Below are 20714 nucleotides of genomic sequence, written 5' to 3' on the forward strand. Positions count from 1 at the left end.
ACCCTCCCCCCCCCTCCCTCCCTCCCTCCCTCCCTCCCTCCCGCCCGCCCCACAGCTGCGCCGCGAGTCGGCCAACGCCGCTGCGCGCGAGGCCGCGGCCGCCGCGCGCCGCCGCCTGGCCGAGGACGGCAGCGCCAGCGCGGTCAAGGCGGCGCGGGAGGCGGCGCGCGAGGCGGCGGCGGCGGCCGCCGACGCGTGCGGCGCGTGCGGCGCCTTCCACGGCGAGGACGAGGAGCTGGATGTTCTGTGGATCTGCTGCGACACGTGCAACAAGTGGGGGCGCGCTGGGCTGGGGGCGCTGCGCTGGGGGTGTCGTGCCTGGTGGCGATGGGTATGGTACCGCCCATGGTGTGGTGGCGGCGGCAGGGCGTGCGTGCGTGCGAGGGGGTGCGTGTTTAGAGGGTGGGCTGCGCGGCCTGCGCAGAAGGCCGTGCCGGGTGTGGCGGCGGCCGTAGGGATGGCTGCGCTGCAGGTGCGGGAGCCTCGACCTTCCCCCCGCCCCCTCCTGCCGCCACCCTCCACCCGCCGCAGGTGGTACCACGGCGCGTGCGCCAAGGTGAAGCAGGAGGATGTGGATGCGCTGAGGGAGGACGACACCTGGGACTGCGCCGCCTGCAAGGCGTACAAGCGGCAGCAGGAGCGGGCGGCGGCGCGCAGCCAGCGGTGAGGCTGGGCCGCCCGCGCGCCCTGGTTAACAGCCTGCCACTGCGCGGCCCAGCCCCGCATGTCCCTTGCTGCCTGTGCTGGCCACACCCCGCCAGCATCCAACTCCCGCCCTGTGTGCCGCCGCTCTGCTTGCCCCGCCCCTGCCCTTGCTTCCCTTCGCCGCAGCAACAGCAAGCCCCCCCAGGCCTTCAGCCCCGATGCTGCGGACAAGCCCGGCAAGCAGGGCCGGCCCCCGCTGCCTGGCGAGAAGAAGGGGCAGAAGCGGGGGCGGGAGGGGGAGGGGGAGGGCAGCGGGCGCGGAGAGCCCTGGGACCCCGAGGAGGCGGAGCTGCGGCGGCTGGAGAAGGAGGAGCGCGTGCGGCGGCGGCGGGAGGAGGTGCGTGGGTGGGGCGGATGGTAGGCGGCGGTGTGTGGGGGTGGGGATGGGGGGTGAGATGCCGAGCGGGTCGCGAGGCGCAGCCGCGCTGTGCTGCGCCACCCCTCTTTCCCGCCTCCCTCGCTTTGTTGTCTCGTGCTGCCCCTGCCGCGCCCTCCCCACCCGCCCTTGGTCCACCCGTGCCGCTGTCCCCCCCCCCCCCCGCAGCAAGGCGCCCCTCCTGAGGTGGAGCCCTGGTTCTGCCCCGTGTGCAAGTACCCGGACCGCGGCCGCCCGCTGTTCCAGTGCGCCGCCTGCCAGGACTCGTTCCACTTTGAGTGCGCCGGCACGCACGCAGAGGTGGGCACGGGGCCGTGGCTGGGGGATTGGGGAAGGGCGGCAAGCCGGCTGTGTTTGTGCTGTTTTGAAAGAGGGGTTGAATGGAGGTGGTGGGTGGGTGGTTGGGAGGCAGCATGAGAGGGAGGAGGAGGTGCAGAGTGGTAGCGCCCCTGCTGTGCTGCCGTGCGGCCTCCACCTCCCCCCCGGCCTGCCCCCGCCGCACACACCGCAGGAGTATGCTGCCAAGACGTCTGCGGGGGAGGCGGTGCAGTGCCTGGCGTGCCAGGGCAAGCGCGTGCGCGCGCCCAGCCAGGCCGCCATCAACGCCGCCATCCTGGCGGCGCAGCGTGCGGCCGGCATCGCTCCCTCCGCCGGCCTGGCCGACGATGAGGATGAGGAGGAGGATGATGATGATGAGGAGGAGAGCAGCAGCAGCAGCGACAGCGACAGCGAGGAGGAGGCGGGCAAGCCAGCCAAGGCGGCGGCGGCGGCGGCGGCGGCGGCGGGAGGCGGCGGCAAGGCGGCCGGTGCGCCGCCGCCCGGCCCGCTGCCCGCCAGGGTGCTGTCTCCCGAGGAGGCTGTGCTGGGGGAGCTGGCCAAGGCTGCGGGGGTCAGCATCCACACGCAGACCAGCTGGCTGGACGCCGCCACCAGGGTGCTCACAAAGGTGCGGCGGCGCCGAGGGTGGTGGGCGGCGGCAGGGCCCGGCCGTGCAGGCCTGGCTGTTCTTCGCCGGCCGGAGGCCCCTGCCGCTGGCGCTGCCGGCGGCACGCGCTCCCCCCCGCCGCGTGCCGCACCGCTTCACCTCTGCATCATCAGCGCAGAGGCAGCGGCGGCGCAGCGCCGCCGCGCTCGGCACCCCGTGCCCTCTCCAGCTCAGGCTGTGCCGCCCCATACCCGCCCTGCCACCCCCCCACAAAACCCGCAGGTTCTGCGCCTGGAGTGCGTGGCTGAGTTCCGCTCCCCCGTGGACCTGGCCTCCTTCCCCGACTACACAGAGGATGTGGAGCGGCCGATGGACCTGGGCACGGTCAAGGTGGGTGCGGGGTTGGAACAGAATGGTGGTGGTGGCGGTGGTGGCTGCGGTGGTGGTGGTGGTGGCGGTGGTGGTGGCTGCGGTGGTGGCGGCGGTGGTGGTGATGGCGTGGGGGCAGGAAAAGGAAGTTGGCAGCAGGAGGAGGAGGAGGAGAGGGCGTGGGGGCAGCCGGCGGCACACCTGCGCTCTGCCCTGCCGGCTGTGCTCCGCCCCGCGGCCCCACGCCGCACCACCAGACACGCGCCCCCCCACCCCACCCCACTCCGCGCCGCCCCCGCCCCCGCACCCTGCAGTCCAACCTGCACGGCGGGCGGTACGGCGGTCCCGCGGACCTGCTGGCTGACGTGGCGCTGGTGTGGGGCAACTGCCGCCGCTACAACGACCCCGACTCCGACATCGTGGCAGACTGCGGCGACGCGCAGCGCGCCTTTGAGGCGGCCTGGGCCTGGGAGGGCCTGCCCACAGACGCCGCCGCCTACCAGCCCGAGCACGCGGCAGAGCTGCGGCAGCAGGCCGCCGCCCGCCTGGCGACCATGCCTCCCGAGCAGCGCGCGGCCATGGGCGCGGCGCTGGCGGGCGCGCCGCCGCCGCCGCCGCCGCCGCCGCCGCCCAGGGCGGGCCAGGCGGCGGCGGGCGGCGCCAAGCCGTCGGGCGGCGGCGGGGCCAGGCCCTCTGGGGGCGGCGCCGCTGCGGGCGCCGCCAAGCCGCCGCTCAAGCGCAAGCTGCCGGAGGCGGTCAGTGGCGGCGCGGGCGGCGGCGCTGCGCCTCGCCCGGCGCCGCCATCAAAGCGCGGCAAGGGCGTGGCGGAGGGCGACTGGACGCAGCGGGCCTTGCAGGTGGGTGGGCGCGGCGCCGGCTGGCTGGCCGGCTGGCTGGCGGGAGCGTGCTTGTGGGTGGGTGCTGGGGGCGCGCCGGCTCCTGTGGCCGCCCTTGAAGCCCAGCAGGCAACCCGCGCCGCCTCCCTGCTGCCCCCGCTGCTGCCTGGCGCAGGCGCTGGCGCGGCTGATGCAGCTGGAGGCATCTGAGCCCTTCCACGAGCCGGTGTGTGTGTGTGTGTGTGTGTGTGTTAGGGGTAGTGGCCGCGGGCGGCCTTGGGCGGAGCCACATCACCCGCCTGCCACCTCTTGCGCTGTCCCGCTGCCGCCCCTCCCTCCCTGCACCCCCATCCTCCACCCCCTCATGCTGCCGCTCACCCTCCACCTCAGCCTGGCCTTGGCCCGCACTGCTGCCTATGATGCTGCCTGCCCGTCTTGCCTGGCTCTCCCACCCTGTGTCTGCATGTGTGTGCGTGCGTGTGTGTGTTGTGTGTGGCGCAGGTGCCCCGCGACGTGCCAGGCTACCACGACACCATCCGCCGCCCGCGGTGCCTGGAGCAGATCCAGCGCAGCCTGGCCAGGCGCAAGTATGCCGCCCCCGCAGACCTGCTGGCAGACGTGCAGCTGGTGTGGGACAACTGCCGCGAGGTGGGCTGGCTTGCTGCAGTGGCGTGGGGGGCAGCGGCGGCCGGGATGGAGACGGGACGGGGCGGGGAAGCGGGCGGTTGCGGGCGCTGCGGCCCTGGGTGCACCAGCGATATCTGCCCCCACACGTTTTGCCGTCCACCCGGCCAGTCCCCTGTCCCGCCTGCCTGCCCCTGCAGTACAACGACCCCGAGGCGCCGGTGGTGGGCGAGGCGGCGGCGGCGGAGGCGTTCTGGAAGCAGTGCTGGGCTGCCACCGGCATCTACGTGCCGCCCAGGGAGCCGACGGCGCAGCAGCTGGCGCAGCAGGCGGCGCGCAAGGCGGCGGCCGCCGAGAAGCTGGAGCAGGCGTGGCGGGCCGCGGCGCGCAAGGTGCGCGCTGGGCCCGCTGCCCGCCGCCTGCTGCCTATGGTTTCGACTACGGCCGCGCTGCGCTGCTTCTCCTCTCGCCTGCCCGCCGCCCTCCCCGCCGCCGCCAGCCCACCCCTCTGTGCATGGCTGCCCCCCCCTGCCCTGCCCCCCCTCCCCCCCCCGCTGCAGGCCCTGTTCAGGCTGCAGAAGGTCAAGGAGAGCAGCTGGTTCTGGTCGCCGGTGCGCGCCGAGGACGCCCCCGGCTACCACGACCTCATCCGCCGCCCCATGGACCTGGCCACCATCAGCGACAGGCTGGCGGGCAAGGGGCCGCCCTTCTCCAGCCCCCGCGACTTCCTGGCGCACGTGCAGCTGGTGTGGGACAACTGCCGCGAGGTGGGCTGGCTTGTGTGGTGGGGGAGGCGGGCGGGGGAGCGTCTGGGAGGCGGCTGCCGGGGTGGGGCTGGCTGCTGAGGCAGGCTGGGCGGCATGAGGTTGCCAGGCTGCCTGCGCCACGACAGCAGCGCTGCCGCATCCCCACATATCGGGACAAACCAAGCGACGCCGCCGTGCGCCTGTACCGCCCCGCCTGGCCCCGCCCTGCAGTACAACGGCGAGCAGCACCCCATCACCAAGGATGCGGAGGCCGCGCGCCGCGCCTTTGAGACGCACTGGATGGCGGCGGGGCTGACCCTGGATGGCCAGATGGCGGCGGCGGCGGCGCAGGAGGGCCCCGCGCCGCGTGCGGCCGCCCCCCCGCAGCAGCAGCAGGGATACTACCAGCAGCAGCAGCAGCAGCAGCACCAAGCGCAGGGCTGGCAGCAGCAGGCGGGCGCGGCCGCGCAAGCGGCGTACCGCCCACAGGTGCAGGTACAGCAGGTGGCGCCGCGCCCGGCGGCGGCCTTCTACCCCGAGGCCGCTGCGGCGCCGCCCACCGGCGCCGCCGCCATCCTGGCGGGCGACGCCACGCTGCAGGCGCTGCTGCTGTCGCTGCCGCCCGACAAGCAGCAGCAGGTGCAGGAGCTGCTCAAGGTGCTGCCCGTAGACCAGGTGGCGCAGGTGCGGCAGCTGCTGCAGCAGCTGGCAGGCCAGGCGGCGGCGGCGGCACCGCAGGCGGCGCAGCAGGCGCAGCAGCAGGGCTACTACCAGCAGCAGCAGGCGCAGGCACAGCAGCAGGTGCAGGCGCCATACGGCTACCAGGCGCCGGCGCAGGCGCAGGCGCAGGCGCAGCAGGGCTTTGCCTACCAGCAGCCTGCGCAGCAGGCGCAGCAGGCGCAGCAGGGCTACTACCAGCAGCAGGCGCAGCAGCAGGCCCCGGCCCCGGCACAGCAGTGGGGCGCTGCTGCCCCCGCTCAGGCGCAAGGCGGGGGCGGCTGGCAGCAGCTGCAGCAGCAGCAGGCGGCGCCTGCCGCGCCAGCGCCCCCGCATCCCGCGCAGGCCCCCTCCTGGCAGACCATGGCGCGACAGTTGCTGGAGGGGCTGGCCCGCCTGCCAGCCAGCGCACACTTCCTGCAGCCCCTGCCCAGCTACTATCCGGTGAGCGGCTGCTGGGGGGAGGAGAGGACCTGCGCCGCCAGCCTCGGTCCTGGCTGGGCTGGCTGTGGCTGCCATGCCGAGGCCGCCTGGCCTCCTGCTGCTCGCCATCCGCCTGCCCGCACCAGCCTCCCGCCGCTGATGGCTCAGCCTACCAAGATTTCTGCTGCGTTGCAGGGCATGGAGCCGGGCATGGATCTGAACGCCGTGGCGCAGAAGCTGGCGGCGGGCGCGTACCGGCGGCCGCTGGACATGGCGGCGGATGTGTCGCACACCCTCAACGGCGCCGCCGCCTACCCCGAGGGCAGCGAGGTGCGGCAGGCGGCGCAGCAGGTGCAGGCGATGTTTGAGGGGCTGTGGCGCTCGCTCATGGCCCCCTACTCAAACCTGTGACAGCCGGGCGGCGGCGCTGAGCTGGCGGCGGCGGCCTCTATCCCAAGGGTCTGACGCAACGGCTGGCTCATCCCTAGGGCCGCCCTGCCTTTTGTTGTGTGCTCGACTCTAGTCGAGCGTTTGAAATGTGTGTGTAGCAGACCAGTTGTAAGCAACAGCAACACCACACAGTCGTGTGGCACGGCGCAGCGGAGAGCGCAGCGAGAGTGGTGAGGCAACACTTCCCGGCGAGCGAGGCAGGCGCCGGGGAGCAACAGGCAGGGGGCAGCAGCGGAACAATAGAAACAAGGGTACCTGAAGAGGCGGGAAAAGAAAGAGCAGTACCAGTACCGGCGTGGCAAAAGGAGGAGGGGGTCCGCGGGCGGGCCACTGGCCTATGGCGAATTCAGGCGCAGGCTGGCCTTGCTGCCGCCGCCGTGCTGCACCTTGAGCGGGTGCGCCTCGGTGTTGAGCACCCAGTCGGAGAGGGAGAGGGTGGCGTCTGGGGAGAAGAGGAGGAAGAAGTACTTGAGCGTCTCCGCAAAGAACCAGCTCTGGGACACGTCGTCCGAGTTGGGCGGCACCTGCGTGTGTGTGGGGAAGGGGGGGGGCGGGGGTGTGCAAGGGCGGGAGCTGTGGGTTTTGGTGCGGGGCGGGGAGGACGGCGATGGCAGGATGCTTGGTGCACAGGGCTGGCTGGCGCCGGGGCGGGGCGCTGTTGCGTGTGGAGGTGATGGGCTCGGGCAGGGGCAGGCCAGGCGGCAGCGCGATGCAGGCGCAGGCCCAGGCCCCGGCCGCGGGCGCGCCTGGTCTGCGTCGTGCGCGCCGCTGTACCCTCCCTCCCATCTGCAATACTTCTCTATCGCTCGCCTGCGCATGGGGGGGGAGGCAGCCGCGCAGCGGGTGGGGAAGCCATGTCGGCAGGAGGGAGGGGGGAGGGGCAGGGCCCAGGCAGGCGGGGGCACCCACCCAAGCAGGTGCCCTCCGCCCTGCCCTGCCCTGCAAGCTCTGCCCCGCTCTGCCCTGCTCCTCCCAGCTCCCGCCCTGCTTCCCCCCAGCTCACCACATCTGCCAGCCCATGTCCCGCCACTTGGGGTCCTTGGTGGCGCGCCACATGTAGAAGATGCTCTCAATCACCTGCGGGCAGCCGCGGCCAGCAGGCGCAGGCGCAGGCGGGTCACGCAGCGGGGCACGCCAGGCAGGCGCCGGCAGGCGGGCTGCAGCGGAGCAGCGCCGGGCCACCAGCTGGGCCCGCCACCCGCGCACCTCGGGCCTCTGCCAGTATCTTCCGTCGACTATGGAAATCTGGCCAGTGGCCAGGTCGAAGTTGATGCGCTCAGCGCCTAGCCCTGCGCGGCGCCACGGGTGATGGTGGGGCTGACGTCGAGGCAGGTGATGGCGCAGGGGCAGTCGTGCCCAGGCAAAGACGCACACATGCACAGTGGAGTGTGTGCACACCGGAATGAAGCAAGGAGCCAGGCGGTCCCACACCCCACCACCACCCCATCCGGTACCCCCAAGCAGTACCCACCCGAGGCCGTGGTATTGTACAGCTGGAAGCAGGCCTGCGTCATGTTGGCCGCAAACTGCAGGTACCGCTCCGCCTTGGGCCCCTGTACCGCCCCGCTCATCACCCCCAGCGCCACGCTGCCCGGGTAGAAGCAGCGCAGGTGCTCCAGCACGCTGTCCACCTGCTCGCCCCGCATGTCCCCCGCAAAGCTAAAGGGCCAGCCCGGCGGCGTCACCACCAGCTTCTCCAGAGCCTCGTCCACGCTCGCCTCCCAGCGCCGCCGCCAGTGCTCGTCCTGGCGCCCCCCCAGCACCCAGTACTTTATGAGGTACTCGTAGTACGAGTCGGTACCGGCGCCCACGCCACGCACCCACCCGCTCTCACGCGCAGACTGCCGATCCACGCTCTCCAGCAGTAGCGCCTGCGGGGAGGGGCGAGGGCAGGGGTGTGTGGGCTGGCAGGGCAGTGTCAGGCAGGCGGGGGCAGCGGCAGGCCGGCGAGGGAGGGAGCGGGTGGGGGAGGTGAGCGGAGTCGCGCGGGGCGGCGCAGCGATGCGGCGGGCACCAGGCTGATGAGGCAGGGGCCCCAGCGGGCGCAGCCGCCGCACGTTTTGGTTGGCTCCGTGCAGCGACCTCAGGCCCTTCTCAGCCTGCTGCCGGTACTTTGGGTCTCCCGTGATGCGGCTGACGGTTGAGAACTCCAGAACGTTGGTGCCCATCTCAGCCAGCAGCGTGTGGCCGCCGCCGCCGTCGGGCTGCACGCGCGGCAGGCTCACCGTGTTGCCGATGATGCCTGGGGGGCAGCAGGGGTGGTGGCCGCAGGGGCGCGGGAGTTTGGCTCAGCAGCAGAGGCAGCCGCGGCAGGAGGCCTGGAGCGGCAGCCCTGCTGGCCCCAGCATGCACGGTCGGCGCGAGGCGGGCGGCTGCGGCTGCAGCCGCCCCCGCACCCGTGGGCGCCGAGTCGAACGCGGGCAGCAGGCGGTCGGCCAGGTCTTTTGCCTTCTCCCCCAGCTGGGCGTCCCCGCTGAGGTCGTGCGCCGCGGCCAGGCCTCCCAGGATGCGGATGACCGTCTCGAAGAAGGAGACGGTGGTGGAGTGCTCAAAGTCCAGCTTGCCCACCACCCAGTCCCGCCCCCTGCACACACGTACGTACGGGGCAGCGGTGAAGGGAGGGCTTCGCTGCGGGCGCGCGCAGCACCTGCCTCGGGCTACACAGCTTGGCGCCCTGCAGGCTGCCACCTGTGCAACACCGCAGCGCAGCGCAGCGCACGCGAGGGGCAAGCAGCCCGGGCCGCCTCACTCCTCAAACTCCTTGTGCAGGCCCATGACCTTCAGCGTGGACAGCGCATCCACCATGCTGACCCCCATGCCAGACACGCCGGCGCCGCCCTGCACACCAGAGACGCGCAGAGCATGCAAGGCGGCGGCGGCGGTGCTCGGCACCGGCCCGCGGCCACGCGCTGGGTGTGTGGGCGCCTGCCGCGGCTGCCAGCGTGCCGGCCAACGCGGCCACCCTGCTCCCCCGCCCTTGACCTCCCTCCACCCAGCCGCCATGCCGCTCGGCACTGAGCTGGCCCCGCGCTGCCCAGCGCCAGCAGGGCCCAGCCCAGGGGCGCCGCACCATGATGTCGGTTTTGGCAGACTTGGACTTGGGGTGGATTTCGTCGGCGCCCCAGGCATAGGCCTTGTACCCCGCCCACGCGTGCTGCATGCCCTGGCGTACCGCCTGGGCGCGGTACTGCGCCACGCGCTGCTCGCACCACGAGCGGAACAGCCCGCCGCACTTGCGCTCCGTGGGCGGCACCTCCTGCGCCTCGGGCGTGTCGCTGACGCTCAGCTGCACCTCCAGCACGCCGTGGAACATGTAGGTGCAGAAGAGCAGCCATGTGGCGGCCGCCGCCAGCAACAGGGTCTGCGGCGGCAGGCGCGCGTGCGGGCGCAGCGGGGCGGGTGGGATGGCGGCGGTAGGCGGGGCGGCGGGGAAGCAGGCAGTGCGGACAGCAAGCCAGGCCGCCGTACACATCCCGCTGCCCTGCCAGAGGTCTGGAATTGGCTCCAGCTGGCCCCACAGCACCGCCCTGAGCCCGTGCAGCGAGCAGAAGAGTGGCATACCTGTGCGCTAACCCGACGAATGCCAAGTAACGTTTTCGGGCGCTTGAATACCGCCATATCGGGTTCAAGCGCTTGCAGAGCCGCCCTGTGCCCCTTTGGGGGCGGACCTAGCTGCCTCGCTGCACCGCCTGGCCTGTGTAGCACTAATGATTGCAAGGTTCTTCGTATCAACGTATGAGGCTTCGCGAGTGATGAGCCGCGATGGCGGTTTGCTTGTGTGGCGCCACTTAGCAAGCGCTGCAAACAAGGGCCATTGCACAGCCGGGGGTGAGAATTGAGCCAGCATTGGCACTGTGTTTATCGCCATCTAACCATCCGGGCAGCGCCGGCACCTCGGGGCAGTGGTGGCATGCTTGACTGGCCGGGCCAGCGGACCTCGTGAGCAGCGGTTGAGTCCGAAACGGCATCATGGACCTACAGGTGAGGCCCGAGGCGTCTCGACGCCCCATGCGACACCCCAGTCCACCACCCACCGCCCACCGCCCTGCACTGCCCAGCAGAGCGTGCTGCGGCAGAAGGATGCTGAGCTGGAGCAGAGGGCGGCCTTGCTGCTGAAGACCAAGGTGCGGTGGGTAGGCCGCCCGGGAGGATGGGAGCCCCCTATAGCCTGCCCCCGCCGGCATGAGAAGCCCTGGCTGGGGCGCGATTCTGCCGCAGGCCGCCATTGAGCAGCTGCAAGAGGAGCTGGCGGGCGCACGGCAGGATGTGGACAAATGGCGCCGGGTGAGCCAGGGCACGGCTGCATGCCTCACAGCAGGGCACCCTGCCAGGCCCCGCCCCGCACCCGCCACCCACTTGTGCTCTCTCGCCTGCCGCACACGCAGGCAGCGGACCGGCAGGGCGGCGAGCTGGCGGATGCGCAGCGCCAGGTGCAGCTGCTGGAGGCGGAGGTGGAGGGCAAGGCGAGGGAGGGCAACGCCCTGCTGGCAGACACCCTGGACCTCAAGGCGAGCGCGCCAGCCTGGCAGCCACGCCCGGTGTTGCATTGCAACGCAAGCATCGATGCTTTGGTCTCATGCCCCTCGCTGGCCCATGCTGCCCTGCCCCTCCCATCCACCACCTACCCATCCCCACCCTCCCACCCCCCTCTGCAGCGCCAGCTACAGGAGGCGCAGGATGGGCTGCACAGCGCCGCCGACAGCCACTCCCAGCAGCATGCCGCGCTGGCGAGCAGGGTGCGGGAGGCGGAGCGCGCGCTGGCTGGCTGCCAGGCGGAGACGAAGGCGGAGCGGGAGCAGGCGGCGGCGCTGCAGGCGCTGGTGGTCGAGAAGGAGCGGGGGCTGGGGGAGCAGGCAGGCGCCCTGCAGCGGCTGGACCAGCAGCGCATCAAGGCGGAGGCTGCTGCTGCTGAGCTGGCAGAGCAGCTGGGCGCTGCACAGCGCCAGGGCAGGGAGGCAGCGGCGGTGGCAGAGCAGGCACAGGCTCGAATGGCAGGCAGGGTGCAGCAGCTGGAGGCGCAGCTGGCAGCGGCAGCTGAGGCGCGGCAGCTGGCCCAGCAGGCAGCAGCTGCCGCCAAGGAGGCGGTTGCGGATGAGCAGAAGCGGCACGCGCTGGAGGGCAGTGCGTGGGAGCGGCGCCTGCGGGAGCAGCAGCAGGATGCGGCGGAGCGGCTGCAGAGGCGGGAGGAGGCATGGGCTGGGCAGCGCGAGGCAGCGCAGCGTGAGGCGGCGGCAGCGGCCGAGGAGGCACGCCGCCAGCTGACCAAGCGGCTGTATCTGGCTGAGGGGGAGTGGGCGCGCAAGCTGCAGCATTGCTCGGCGGACTGGGGTGAGCGGGCAGCAGGTGCAATGGTGCAGCAGGCGCCCGCTTCTGCTTGGCGTTGTGGGCAGGCATTGAGCGCTTCCACCTGCTCTGCTCTCTCTGTTGGTTCCCCGCAGCTGCCAAGCTGGATGCAGCAGGCGCCGACTGGCTGCGGCGCAGCGACGCCGACAAGGCGGCCTGGGCGGCGGAGCGGGGCAGGCTGCAGGAGGAGGTGGAGGGCAGGGTGGCGGAGGCGGAGCAGGCCGGAGCGGCGGCTGTGGAGGAGGTGAAGCGGCACTACCGGCGCAGGGTGGCGCTGGCAGAGGCCAAGGCGGCTGCTGCGGCGCAGGCCGCAGACAGGTGGGGCTGGGCTGGCGGCAGCTGCCAGCAGGCGTGCACCTATGTGCCGTGGTTGGCCAGGGCTCAAGGCGTTTGCACCCACCATTTCAGCGTGTTCTGCTGGCCTTCTGGTGCAGGGTCTGGCAGCAGCGGCTGGAGGCTGCGGCCGCCAAGGCGGAGCGCGAGCAGCAGGCAGCCACCGACAGCTGCGCCGCCGCTGCAGCTCAGCGCGAGCAGCAGCTGGCCGCCCAGCTGTCGGCGGCCCAGGAAGCTGCCGCCGCCAAGCTGGCCGAGCAGGACAAGCAGTGGAGCCTGAAGCTGGCAGCCGTGGAGGAGTGGGCCCTGAGGGTGAGGGGCAGCTCAGGGGGTGGTCAGTTGCAGCCGTGGTGGGGCTGCCCTGCTGCGCTGATGATTGAAACTAACCAAGCAGCGGCGACCGCTCCACGGGCCGGCCTCGCTGCAGGATCGGCACGAGCTGGAGCGAAAGTGGGCGGAGAAGCTGCATGCCACGGACAGGGCGGCCAGCGAGGCGCAGGCGGCGCTGCGGAGCCAGCTGGAGGCGCGCCTGGCTGCAGTGACGATGCAGGTGGGCAGCATGGTGCAGAAGGAAGGCAAGGGGGAGCGCAAGAGAGGTGGGTGCACTCAATTTGTTGAGCGCTGCCTTCTTGCGCTGCTGAGCGCAAGCAACAGTGACGGCCTCCCGCCATGCGCTGCACGCTTTTAGCCAGGCCGCCATCCAGGCCCTGCGGCCTGCCCTCATCCCCGCCTGTCCGCCGGCCCCGCTGCCGCAGCCGAGCTGCTGCGCCGCATGGCTGAGCTGGAGGCGAGCGGCGAGGGGGAGCGGGAGCGGCGGCGGGAGGTGGAGGCGGCGCTGCAGGAGGCCTCCTCCATCTTCAAGCGGGAGCTGGCGGACAAGAGCCAGCAGCTGGACCTGCTGCGCCAAGAGATCAGGTGGGGAGGCGGGCAGCTGGCCATGCTTTCTAGTGCTTGGTGTGTGCATGTGCATGTGCAGCGCGGACAGGCAGGGTCATGGGGAGGCGGTTTGGCAGGCCAGGGGGTCTGAGTGGGTGCATGCACTTGCAGGTTGGCACTTTCACGACTGCCTCATGCCCCAACTTGTGCAGGCACCTGCGCAGCTGGGCTGGCGGGGATGCCAGCGCCGTGGCCGCCCTCCCCACCTCGGTCAGCACTCTCAACAGCATGGCCGGGCTGGCCGCGGCGGCGACTTTGGCCACGCTGAGCTCCCCGCGATGCTCCAGCCCCTGCGCCGCCGCATCCCCCACCGTGCTTCGCAGCTGGCGGGCGTGCTGCAGCGGCAGCCCTGCACACGTGCACTGCTTCAGCGCGCCCGCCTCCCCGGCTCACGACGCCGCCGCGGCAGCCGCCACGGCCGCCAGGGCGGTGGAGGCAGAGGTGAAAGCGCTGAGGTCTGCGCGGCGGGCATACCAGCGCGCCGCTCTGGGGCAGCATGACCTCTGCGCCAACGTGGCACGCACCATCAACGATGCTCTGAGGAGGGACGATGCAGCGTCCGCCGCTGCCTCACCGCAACCAATGCCGTCCCGCCCGCACTCTGCTGGAAGCGCCGGCATTCTGGCGGTGCGCAGGCGCAAGTGGCAGCGGGACCTGGCTGAGGAGCTGCGGGGCCTCTGCTGAGGTGTCGGCGAGGTGAAAGTGACCAGGGGACGGGGACACCAGGTGATGACAGAGGGCCCTATATGTGGGTGGCCCATCGACTTGAGACACATCTGCCATTATGATCGAACATGGGGTTGAATTGGGTGGATGTAATATCTTGTAACTCGGCAATGGGTGCAAGTGCCAGCGCATCCACAGCGGCGGCGCGCTGATGTGGCCGCCGGCCGCTTGCTTGCCAACAGCTGCGCATCCATCGCATCGCCAACCTATGCTGATATGGCGATCTGGATCATGCACCATGACATGTAAAGCAGGTGGAGGGCTGTGGCCCTTCCTTTGGCTGCTCCTGACGCTGTGTGCCGGGCTGCGGCTCCCGATAGCGCACGCTTTGAAAGAGTCTCCAGGGCCCGGAAAGTGTCATCCCGAGTGCAGCAAGTATGGGTGAGTGGGCGCCGCTTGTGCAACTCCCGTCTTCTGTTCCTACTGCTTCCTGACGCCTCTTCCTGCTGGTGCCGATCCCTCTGAGCAGCAATTGCGGCGAGGACGGGATGTGCAGGTGCGCCGACAGCACCAAGAGGTGCCTGCCGCCCGGGTTGGTTGGCGGCAGGCACTGGCAGGGGCGCTCTGCCGCACGCCTGCCTGTGGCTGTCTGCATCCATCAAAGTAAAGCTGGCATCACGTGCCCATGATAGTGTCCTGGCAACTTGTGCAACTTGGCTGCCTTTTCACCGCTCCCATGCAGGTGCCCGTTTGGTCGGATCGGCGAGGGCTGCGAGATCAACTTTCTGAGCCCCTGCCAGTTGGGGCCCGACCTTCCAGGTGAGCTGCAACTTTTGTGCTGTGTCGATTTCCCTGCGATGCATGTTGACCGAGGAAGTTTCTCCTTTGCGCGCTCCTGTGACCCTCTGTATGTCCCCAGCTTACTGCGGCGAGATGAACCCGCACTCGTGCGAGTGCTTCCGGCGATGCAGCCAGTTCTTCTGCGGCAACACCTCGGCTGGGGGGCAGATCTGCGACGGCTACAACGTTGCCCAGAGCCGCCGCTGCTTTCATCGCGAGGGCGTGGACCCCGACCAGCAGTACTCGGCGTTCCCCGAGGAGGATGAGAAGGGCATCAAGTACCTGGCAGGCTGGCTGGCGGGGGTTGGGAAGGAGGTCGATCGCAGGCAAGGCGCGGCATACGCGCTGATGGCGGCTGTGGTGGTGTGCCCGCCTGGCTCCCTGCCTCGCCTGCATCCCAGAGTGCGTGTGCCAGCCCTGCCACTGCTGCGCGACATGCTACTGCTGCACATCATTGCTGCAGTATCTCTTCCCTGACTTGCTGTGCAGTGCGGTGATAGCGGGGGCGCTAGATGGAAACTACCGCGCTGCCCCCCTGTCCAAGTGCCCCGACCGCTGTAACAACCGAGGCATGTGTGGACACTACAACGAGAACCCTCCGAGATACTACTGCAGCTGCTATGCCAGCTACTCGGTAGGCCACCGCGAGGAGCGCCATGCCGGCAAGGCATGAGCGGCCACTGTTGACTGCTCGAGCCCTGCTTGTGCAGGGCAACAGCTGCGAGCTGTCGACAAACCGGTGTTACCTTCAGTGCAACGGTGGGCTGCTTGCTGGCCTGCCAGCAACCTAGCGTGCCTACCGTTCAGTGGTCTGGCCAGCAGCTGAAATGCACGCATGCAACCAAGCCATGCGCAGCCATCCATCAGCCAGCGAAACGCGGCGTCCCTGCTCGTGCAGGGCGCGGCACATGCACCGACAGCTTCTGCAAGTGCGAGCCGCCCTACTTCAGCATTGGCTGCTCACGGAGCAAGGTGTACCCTGCCAACTACTCTCGCCCCAGCCCTGTCAAATTCAAGATCTACATGCGAGTGCAGCTGCGAGCCTGCTGCTCTTCCCGCTCGTGATGCCGCCCGGTGGCAGCGCCCTGATTGGTGTTGCTCCTAAAGGCATGCCCCGTCCACCTCCCTGTGCCCTGGCCTGCAACCCAGGCTGTGTGCCCACAATCCAGGCTTGCGCGGCCCCCACCAGCCCCCTGCAGGTATGAGCTGAACACGCGGGATGCGTATGACAAGGTGCCCTGGGCGGGGTGGCAGAAGTTCGATGAGAATTACATTGCCTACCAGCAGGTGGGACCCGGGGAGTTGCTGGGAAGTGGAGCATGGCAGGAGGCCGGTACATGGCTGAAGGGTGGGATGGTGTGAGGCAAGGCAGCCCTGCTTCCCTGTGCAGTTTTTGGAGCAGTTCCTGCTGAGCCCTGTGCGCACGGAGGACCCCTCGGAGGCCAACCTGTTCTACATCCCCATGCTGCTGTACGGCTACTCAGGCACGCCTGGGGGGCCTTCCCGGGCACCCCAAGTTGATTCTTTGTGTGGACAGCGCAGATGCCTGGCCTGTGTGCCGTGGGCACCTGCGGCTCAGGGATGGCGGCATGCATACACCATTCCGGGCACTCTCACCCCTTCACCTGCGGGCTGCTCTGCAGGCAACATGATGCCAGGGCAAGCCCACATCGACCTCGTGCTGGACCAGATTGCCCACAAGTGGCCCTACTGGAATCGCACCCGCGGACGGGACCACTTCTATGTGGGTGGCTGATCACAGCTGGTGTGGCCAAGGGCATTCTAGCTCGGCCGGCACCGCACACGGCAGCAGCCTGCCCGGCTGCCGTACCTTGCACTGATGCTGCTGTATAGCTGGGCCTGCCTGCTGTGGGTCCCTGGGTGCATGCGTGCAGTGGGCTCCTGCCGACCGCGGTGCCTGCTACCACAAGGGGCTGGCTGAGCAGGCCATCAAGGTGTCGCACTTTGGGCTGCACGCCACCAACAACTCGATTGACTTGGGTGACCTGTACAGCCACAACCAAATGAGCCCAGGTGCGCAGTCCAGGCTGCCCGGGCCTGGCCAGCAGAGTGCTGCGGTGGTTTGCCCGTGCTGGCACCAGATGCTGCACAGACACTGCGCCAGCCCCGCCCTGACCAATGGCCCTGCCAAGCTGTTCCTTGTCGTGCAGACCACGGCTGCTACCACCCGCTGAGAGATGTGGTGGCGCCGCCATTTGAGAAGCTCGCCGCCAGCTGGCTGAACACCACCCTGCGCCTCGGGCTGGACGGCAACATCAAGGGCAAGAACGCGTAAGCGCCAGGAGGCATGCCTGCCTGCCAGCTGCGCTGCCACATGCCTCTGCCTCTGCTGGTCCTCTGCTCTGCTGCCGGCAGCCATCATACATGCGACCAAGGCACTTTTGGATTGCGCGGCCACCGCTTTGTGTGCCCTGCTGATTCTCCTATTGCCCCGCAGCACGTTTTACTTCTCTGGCAATGTGCAAGGCATAAACCTGATGTACAGCGGCGGCACACGCCAGAAGCTGCAGGCGCTGATCAAGCAGTGGGATGATCCTGAGTTTGGGGTGAGCGTTGCGACGGGCTGCGTCAACTCGGAGCATTGGCACGCCCCTTGATGCAGGCCACCGTGTGCACAGGGCTTGGAGCACCGGCCATGCTCAGGGAGGGGCCTGCAACACCTGTGACACATGTGCCCGCCCGCAGTTTGTCGAGGGGAGGCTGCAGGAGGGCGCGTACGAGCAGCGGATACGCGAGTCCAGGTTCTGCCTGGCACCTTATGGTCACGGCTACGGCATGCGTCTGGGCCAGTGCATCTTTGCCGGCTCCATCCCCGTCATAGTCCAGGTGAAACTCTGGCAGCTGTCGGTTTCTGGGGGATTTGTGGTGCTGCTCAGCACTCGACCACCTTCTGCTGCCTGCTTGGCCACAGGAGCATGTGTTCCAGCCCTTGGAGGATGTGCTGCCATATGAGGCGTTCAGCATCCGCCTGACCAACGACGACCTGCCTCAGCTGCGTGAGATTCTGCGGGGCATCACGGAGGCGCAGTACCGGGAGCTGATGACGGGGCTGCTGCGGTACAGCCTGGCCCTCAGCTGGGACACGTCTCTAGGCGGCACCGCGTTTGACTACACAATCAGCGCGCTGCGGCGGCGCTACATGAACCTGAAATCACTTCACTACTGATCTGAATGCACGCTGTTACCTGTCTCTACTGTCCTGATTCCTTCTGATTCTTTTTCCATTGGCAACATGGAGCTCCCAGACGCTGCTCACGACACTGCGCCGTGCCGGCGCCAGCACAGCGGGCGGCGCACATCTGAGATCTGCTGGGCTTCTCGCCGTAAAGCGTCTTCCCTTGCCCAGGACATTTCAGGTTGACCACTCTCCGGTCCGCCAACAGCAGCGGGAACCCTGGTCCATCCCTGCGCGAGGCGGAGACTGGGGAGTGGCGCGCGGGCTGGTTGGGTAGCACACGGCGCTGGGAAAGGGGGCGATGCAGACCGACGACCAGCAGCGCAAGCTACTGGAGCTGGCGGCGCAGCGCCTGCTGCAGGCGGCCCACTCCCGCAAGGTCGCCTCCAGCTCCTGTGAGTGTGGGGTGCAGTGGTGGGTGCCCTCCAGGCGTGCCTGTGGCACATCTGGGATGGTCATTGTTCCACGCTGTTTGCCCCGCCTCACTCCACCTGTATGCCGCCATGGAGTGCTGCCCGCCCTGCCTGGTTGACCGCCCGTCCCGTTGCCGCCACCCGCCCCGCCCTGCTTGCATGGACCGCCTCCCTGCAGATGACTTTGTGAAGATCAAGGTGCGGCTGGGCAGCCAGCTGGAGCACTACTACATCCTCTCCCGCTTCCTCCTCTCACGCATGCTCACAGTCATCACCCTGCCGCAGCACAAGGTGCGCAGCGGTAACCAGTTGTCCCCAGCTGAGCGGCGGCGCTGATGGGCGGCCGCCCCCACGGCTCATCATACACTCTCAGGCTCAGTGGTGGTTGTACCCAACCCCTGCCACCCCTTCCTTCCCTGCCAGTAGGCTGTGCGTGTGGCCCTGGATGTGAAGAAGCACCTGGTGGATCACAATCGCCTGGACATCACGCAGGTGGGTGCCCCGCCATCGGCCCTCGCAGCCGAGCTCACATCACCACCACCACCACCACCACCACACCACCACCGGCCACACACGTGCACATGTGTCGCACCAGCCCCGCCACACACACCACCCCTGCCCCGCCCGCAGGAGGAGCTGGAGGAGGTGCTGTTTGCGCTGCTGCGCCAGCGAGGGTACGGCGACGAGTATGTGCGGCGCTACCAGATGGTCACCCGCTTCTTCCAGCAGAAGCGCCCCCTCATCATCCTCATCGCCGGATCCGCGTGCACAGGCGCGCCTGGTGGCGGGCGTGACACCTGCTGTGATCGCGGCACCAAGGGCGCTGGCTGCTGCTGCATGCCGCCTGGTGCTGTGCATGCATGCCTGCGGGCCAGCATAGCTAGCGAGGCCAACCTTAGCCTGCCAACATGGCTGCAGGCAAGTCCAGCCTGGCGCAGCAGCTGGCCTCCCGCCTCAACCTGCCCAACGTGCTGCAGACAGACGTGCTTTATGAGGTGGGGGGGGGCGAGGGGGGCAGCCCGCTGTCATGCTGCGTGCTGTGCTGTGGTGGCTGCTGCCCCCTTCATGCCGTGCCCAGGACCCTGGAACTCCCCAACCCACCCCTGGTCCTTACTGTGCTCTGTTTGGGTTCGGTTGTCGCACCTTCCCCTGGCTCACAGCTGCTGCGGGGCAGCGGCGCCGGCGACCTGCCCGCCGAGCCGCTGTGGCGGCGGCCGCTGGCCCCCGGCGCCAGCCTGGTGCCTGAGTTCCAGCGCGAGTGCGCCACCATCCGCCGCGCGCTGGATGGAGACCTGTGCAAGGTGGGGCACGGCTCGGGGAGGCTCTGCGGCCGGCCGTCACCTGGCCATGGCGGCCGTGCTGTTCAGGGGCAGCCGTCGGCACATGTGGCATCCACTCAACCCCGCCTGCTCCCTGCCCCTCCCCCTGCCCGCCCCAACACACCCCCCCGCACTCCCCCCCTCCCGCAGTGCATCCGCGACGGCAAGTCCATCATCATTGAGGGCCTCCACATTGACCCCGGCCTCTTCCTGCTGGAGTTTGGGGACCCGCGCGGCGGCGGCAGCCCCGTGACGCAGCCGGAGCCGGGAGGGGCGCAGCAGGATGAAGGAGGCGACCTGGTGGGGCTGCCGGGGGCGTTGCAGGGGGCAGCGGGGCAGCCGGCGGGCCTGCAGGTGCGCTGGGAGCACAGCATGCATCATGCTGTGATTGCCTTCCTGCACGCTGCTGCTGTGTGCTGATAGTTTTTCAACTCCGCACGCTGTGCTGTGCTGCGCAGGCGGCTGATGCCGAGCCGCCTGGCGCTGCTAGCTCTCCTGCTGAGGGGCTTGCAGGGGGCGGCGATGCTCCCATGGCTACCGCTGCCTCCGATCCAGGATCTGCAGCAGGCACCTCGCAGCAGACGGCTGCAGCTGCCGCGGGGCCTGCGGCGGCATGGGGCCCGGCGAGCGCCGTGCGTCGCACCGCCAGCTTTGGAGACGCGGTGCAGCGGCTCAGCGACAGCAGCCTGCACCGCCTGCAGTCGCCCTGGAGGGAACATGGCATCGGGTCCCTGCCGCGGCCGCGCTCTGCCAGGGTGCACAGCCTGGAGCGTGGGCAGGCCGTGTTCATGCTACAGAGCCTGGACCCAGGTGGCAGCGAGGGTGGCGAGGGTGACGGCACGGGGCCGCCGCCGCCGCTGCCCAGCCCCCGCCCTGCCATCAGCCTGCCGCCCGTGATAGAGCACACCCCGCAGCACTGGCCCCGGCGCAGCGCCTCCCTGCCGCCCTCCGAGCGCCACCGCAGCAGTCCGGGCGGCGTCAGCCAGCAGACGGTGCCGGAGGAGGCGCCGGTTGTCCCTCCAGAGGAGGCACACACCTCTGCCCAGGCCAGCAGCCGGCAGGCCAGCGGAGCCGCGGTTGCCGGCACTAGCGGCAGCAGCACGGTGCAGGACGAGGCGCCCGGCACGTCTGCAGCTGTCGCTGCAGCAGCGGCGGAGCAGCGGCCGCAGCATGCCAGCGTGGCGGTGGCGGATGCCACGGCTGCTGCCGCGGCTGGCATGGGCCCCGTGTTTGTGCCCATCTGTCTGTCCATTCGGGATGAGGAGTATGAAGGCATGCTACAGGAGTGGCTGACGCACCAGCAGCGGGCCATTGGCAGCGGCGACACGGCGCCGGAAGGCCCTGCTGGGTCGGAAGCAGACGCCGAGGCGGCGCGGCGCCTGCGTGCGCTGCAGGCGCACCTGCGGCAGTACGGCGCCACCGGTGTGCCTGTAGTGGAGTTCAACACCAGCGACATGGGGCAGGCCCTGGACGCCATGCATGCCTACGTGTTGAGCT

At 69.9% G+C, this 20714-nt stretch overlaps 4 protein-coding genes across 4 annotated transcripts; 3 read left to right on the forward strand and 1 right to left on the reverse strand.

Annotated features, from left to right (window-relative positions):
* Positions 1-6506: 6506 nt before the first annotated feature.
* On the reverse strand, positions 6507-8988 carry CHLNCDRAFT_24374 (hypothetical protein; the record flags this gene model as incomplete). The annotated part of the gene is made up of 8 exons (XM_005847144.1): positions 6507-6744; positions 6946-6981; positions 7175-7248; positions 7378-7460; positions 7643-8042; positions 8229-8413; positions 8568-8755; positions 8921-8988. The coding sequence occupies 8 exons, from the start codon at positions 8986-8988 to the stop codon at positions 6507-6509; spliced, it is 1272 nt and encodes a 423-aa protein (XP_005847206.1).
* Positions 8989-10140: 1152 nt separating this feature from the next.
* CHLNCDRAFT_135015 (hypothetical protein) lies at positions 10141-13467 on the forward strand (the record flags this gene model as incomplete). The annotated part of the gene is made up of 10 exons (XM_005846934.1): positions 10141-10152; positions 10233-10295; positions 10390-10455; positions 10557-10709; positions 10827-11499; positions 11610-11832; positions 11949-12159; positions 12275-12443; positions 12603-12762; positions 12936-13467. 10 exons carry the CDS (start codon positions 10141-10143, stop codon positions 13465-13467), a joined length of 2262 nt encoding a protein of 753 aa, XP_005846996.1.
* A 530-nt stretch (positions 13468-13997) lies between these two features.
* CHLNCDRAFT_135016 (hypothetical protein) lies at positions 13998-17476 on the forward strand (the record flags this gene model as incomplete). The annotated part of the gene is made up of 14 exons (XM_005846935.1): positions 13998-14026; positions 14192-14268; positions 14369-14567; positions 14779-14923; positions 15000-15048; positions 15188-15350; positions 15489-15576; positions 15680-15818; positions 15933-16033; positions 16185-16323; positions 16461-16581; positions 16748-16856; positions 16996-17136; positions 17222-17476. The coding sequence occupies 14 exons, from the start codon at positions 13998-14000 to the stop codon at positions 17474-17476; spliced, it is 1755 nt and encodes a 584-aa protein (XP_005846997.1).
* Positions 17477-18078: 602 nt separating this feature from the next.
* On the forward strand, positions 18079-19436 carry CHLNCDRAFT_8887 (hypothetical protein; the record flags this gene model as incomplete). Its single annotated transcript, XM_005846936.1, has 6 exons — positions 18079-18189; positions 18325-18390; positions 18529-18679; positions 18817-18893; positions 19059-19199; positions 19368-19436. Coding segments are annotated over 6 exons (615 nt in total), but the record flags the coding sequence as incomplete, so codon positions are not given.
* Positions 19437-20714: the final 1278 nt, after the last annotated feature.

This window comes from Chlorella variabilis (genome assembly GCF_000147415.1).
Source record: "Chlorella variabilis unplaced genomic scaffold CHLNCscaffold_12, whole genome shotgun sequence".
Taxonomy (NCBI): domain Eukaryota; kingdom Viridiplantae; phylum Chlorophyta; class Trebouxiophyceae; order Chlorellales; family Chlorellaceae; genus Chlorella; species Chlorella variabilis.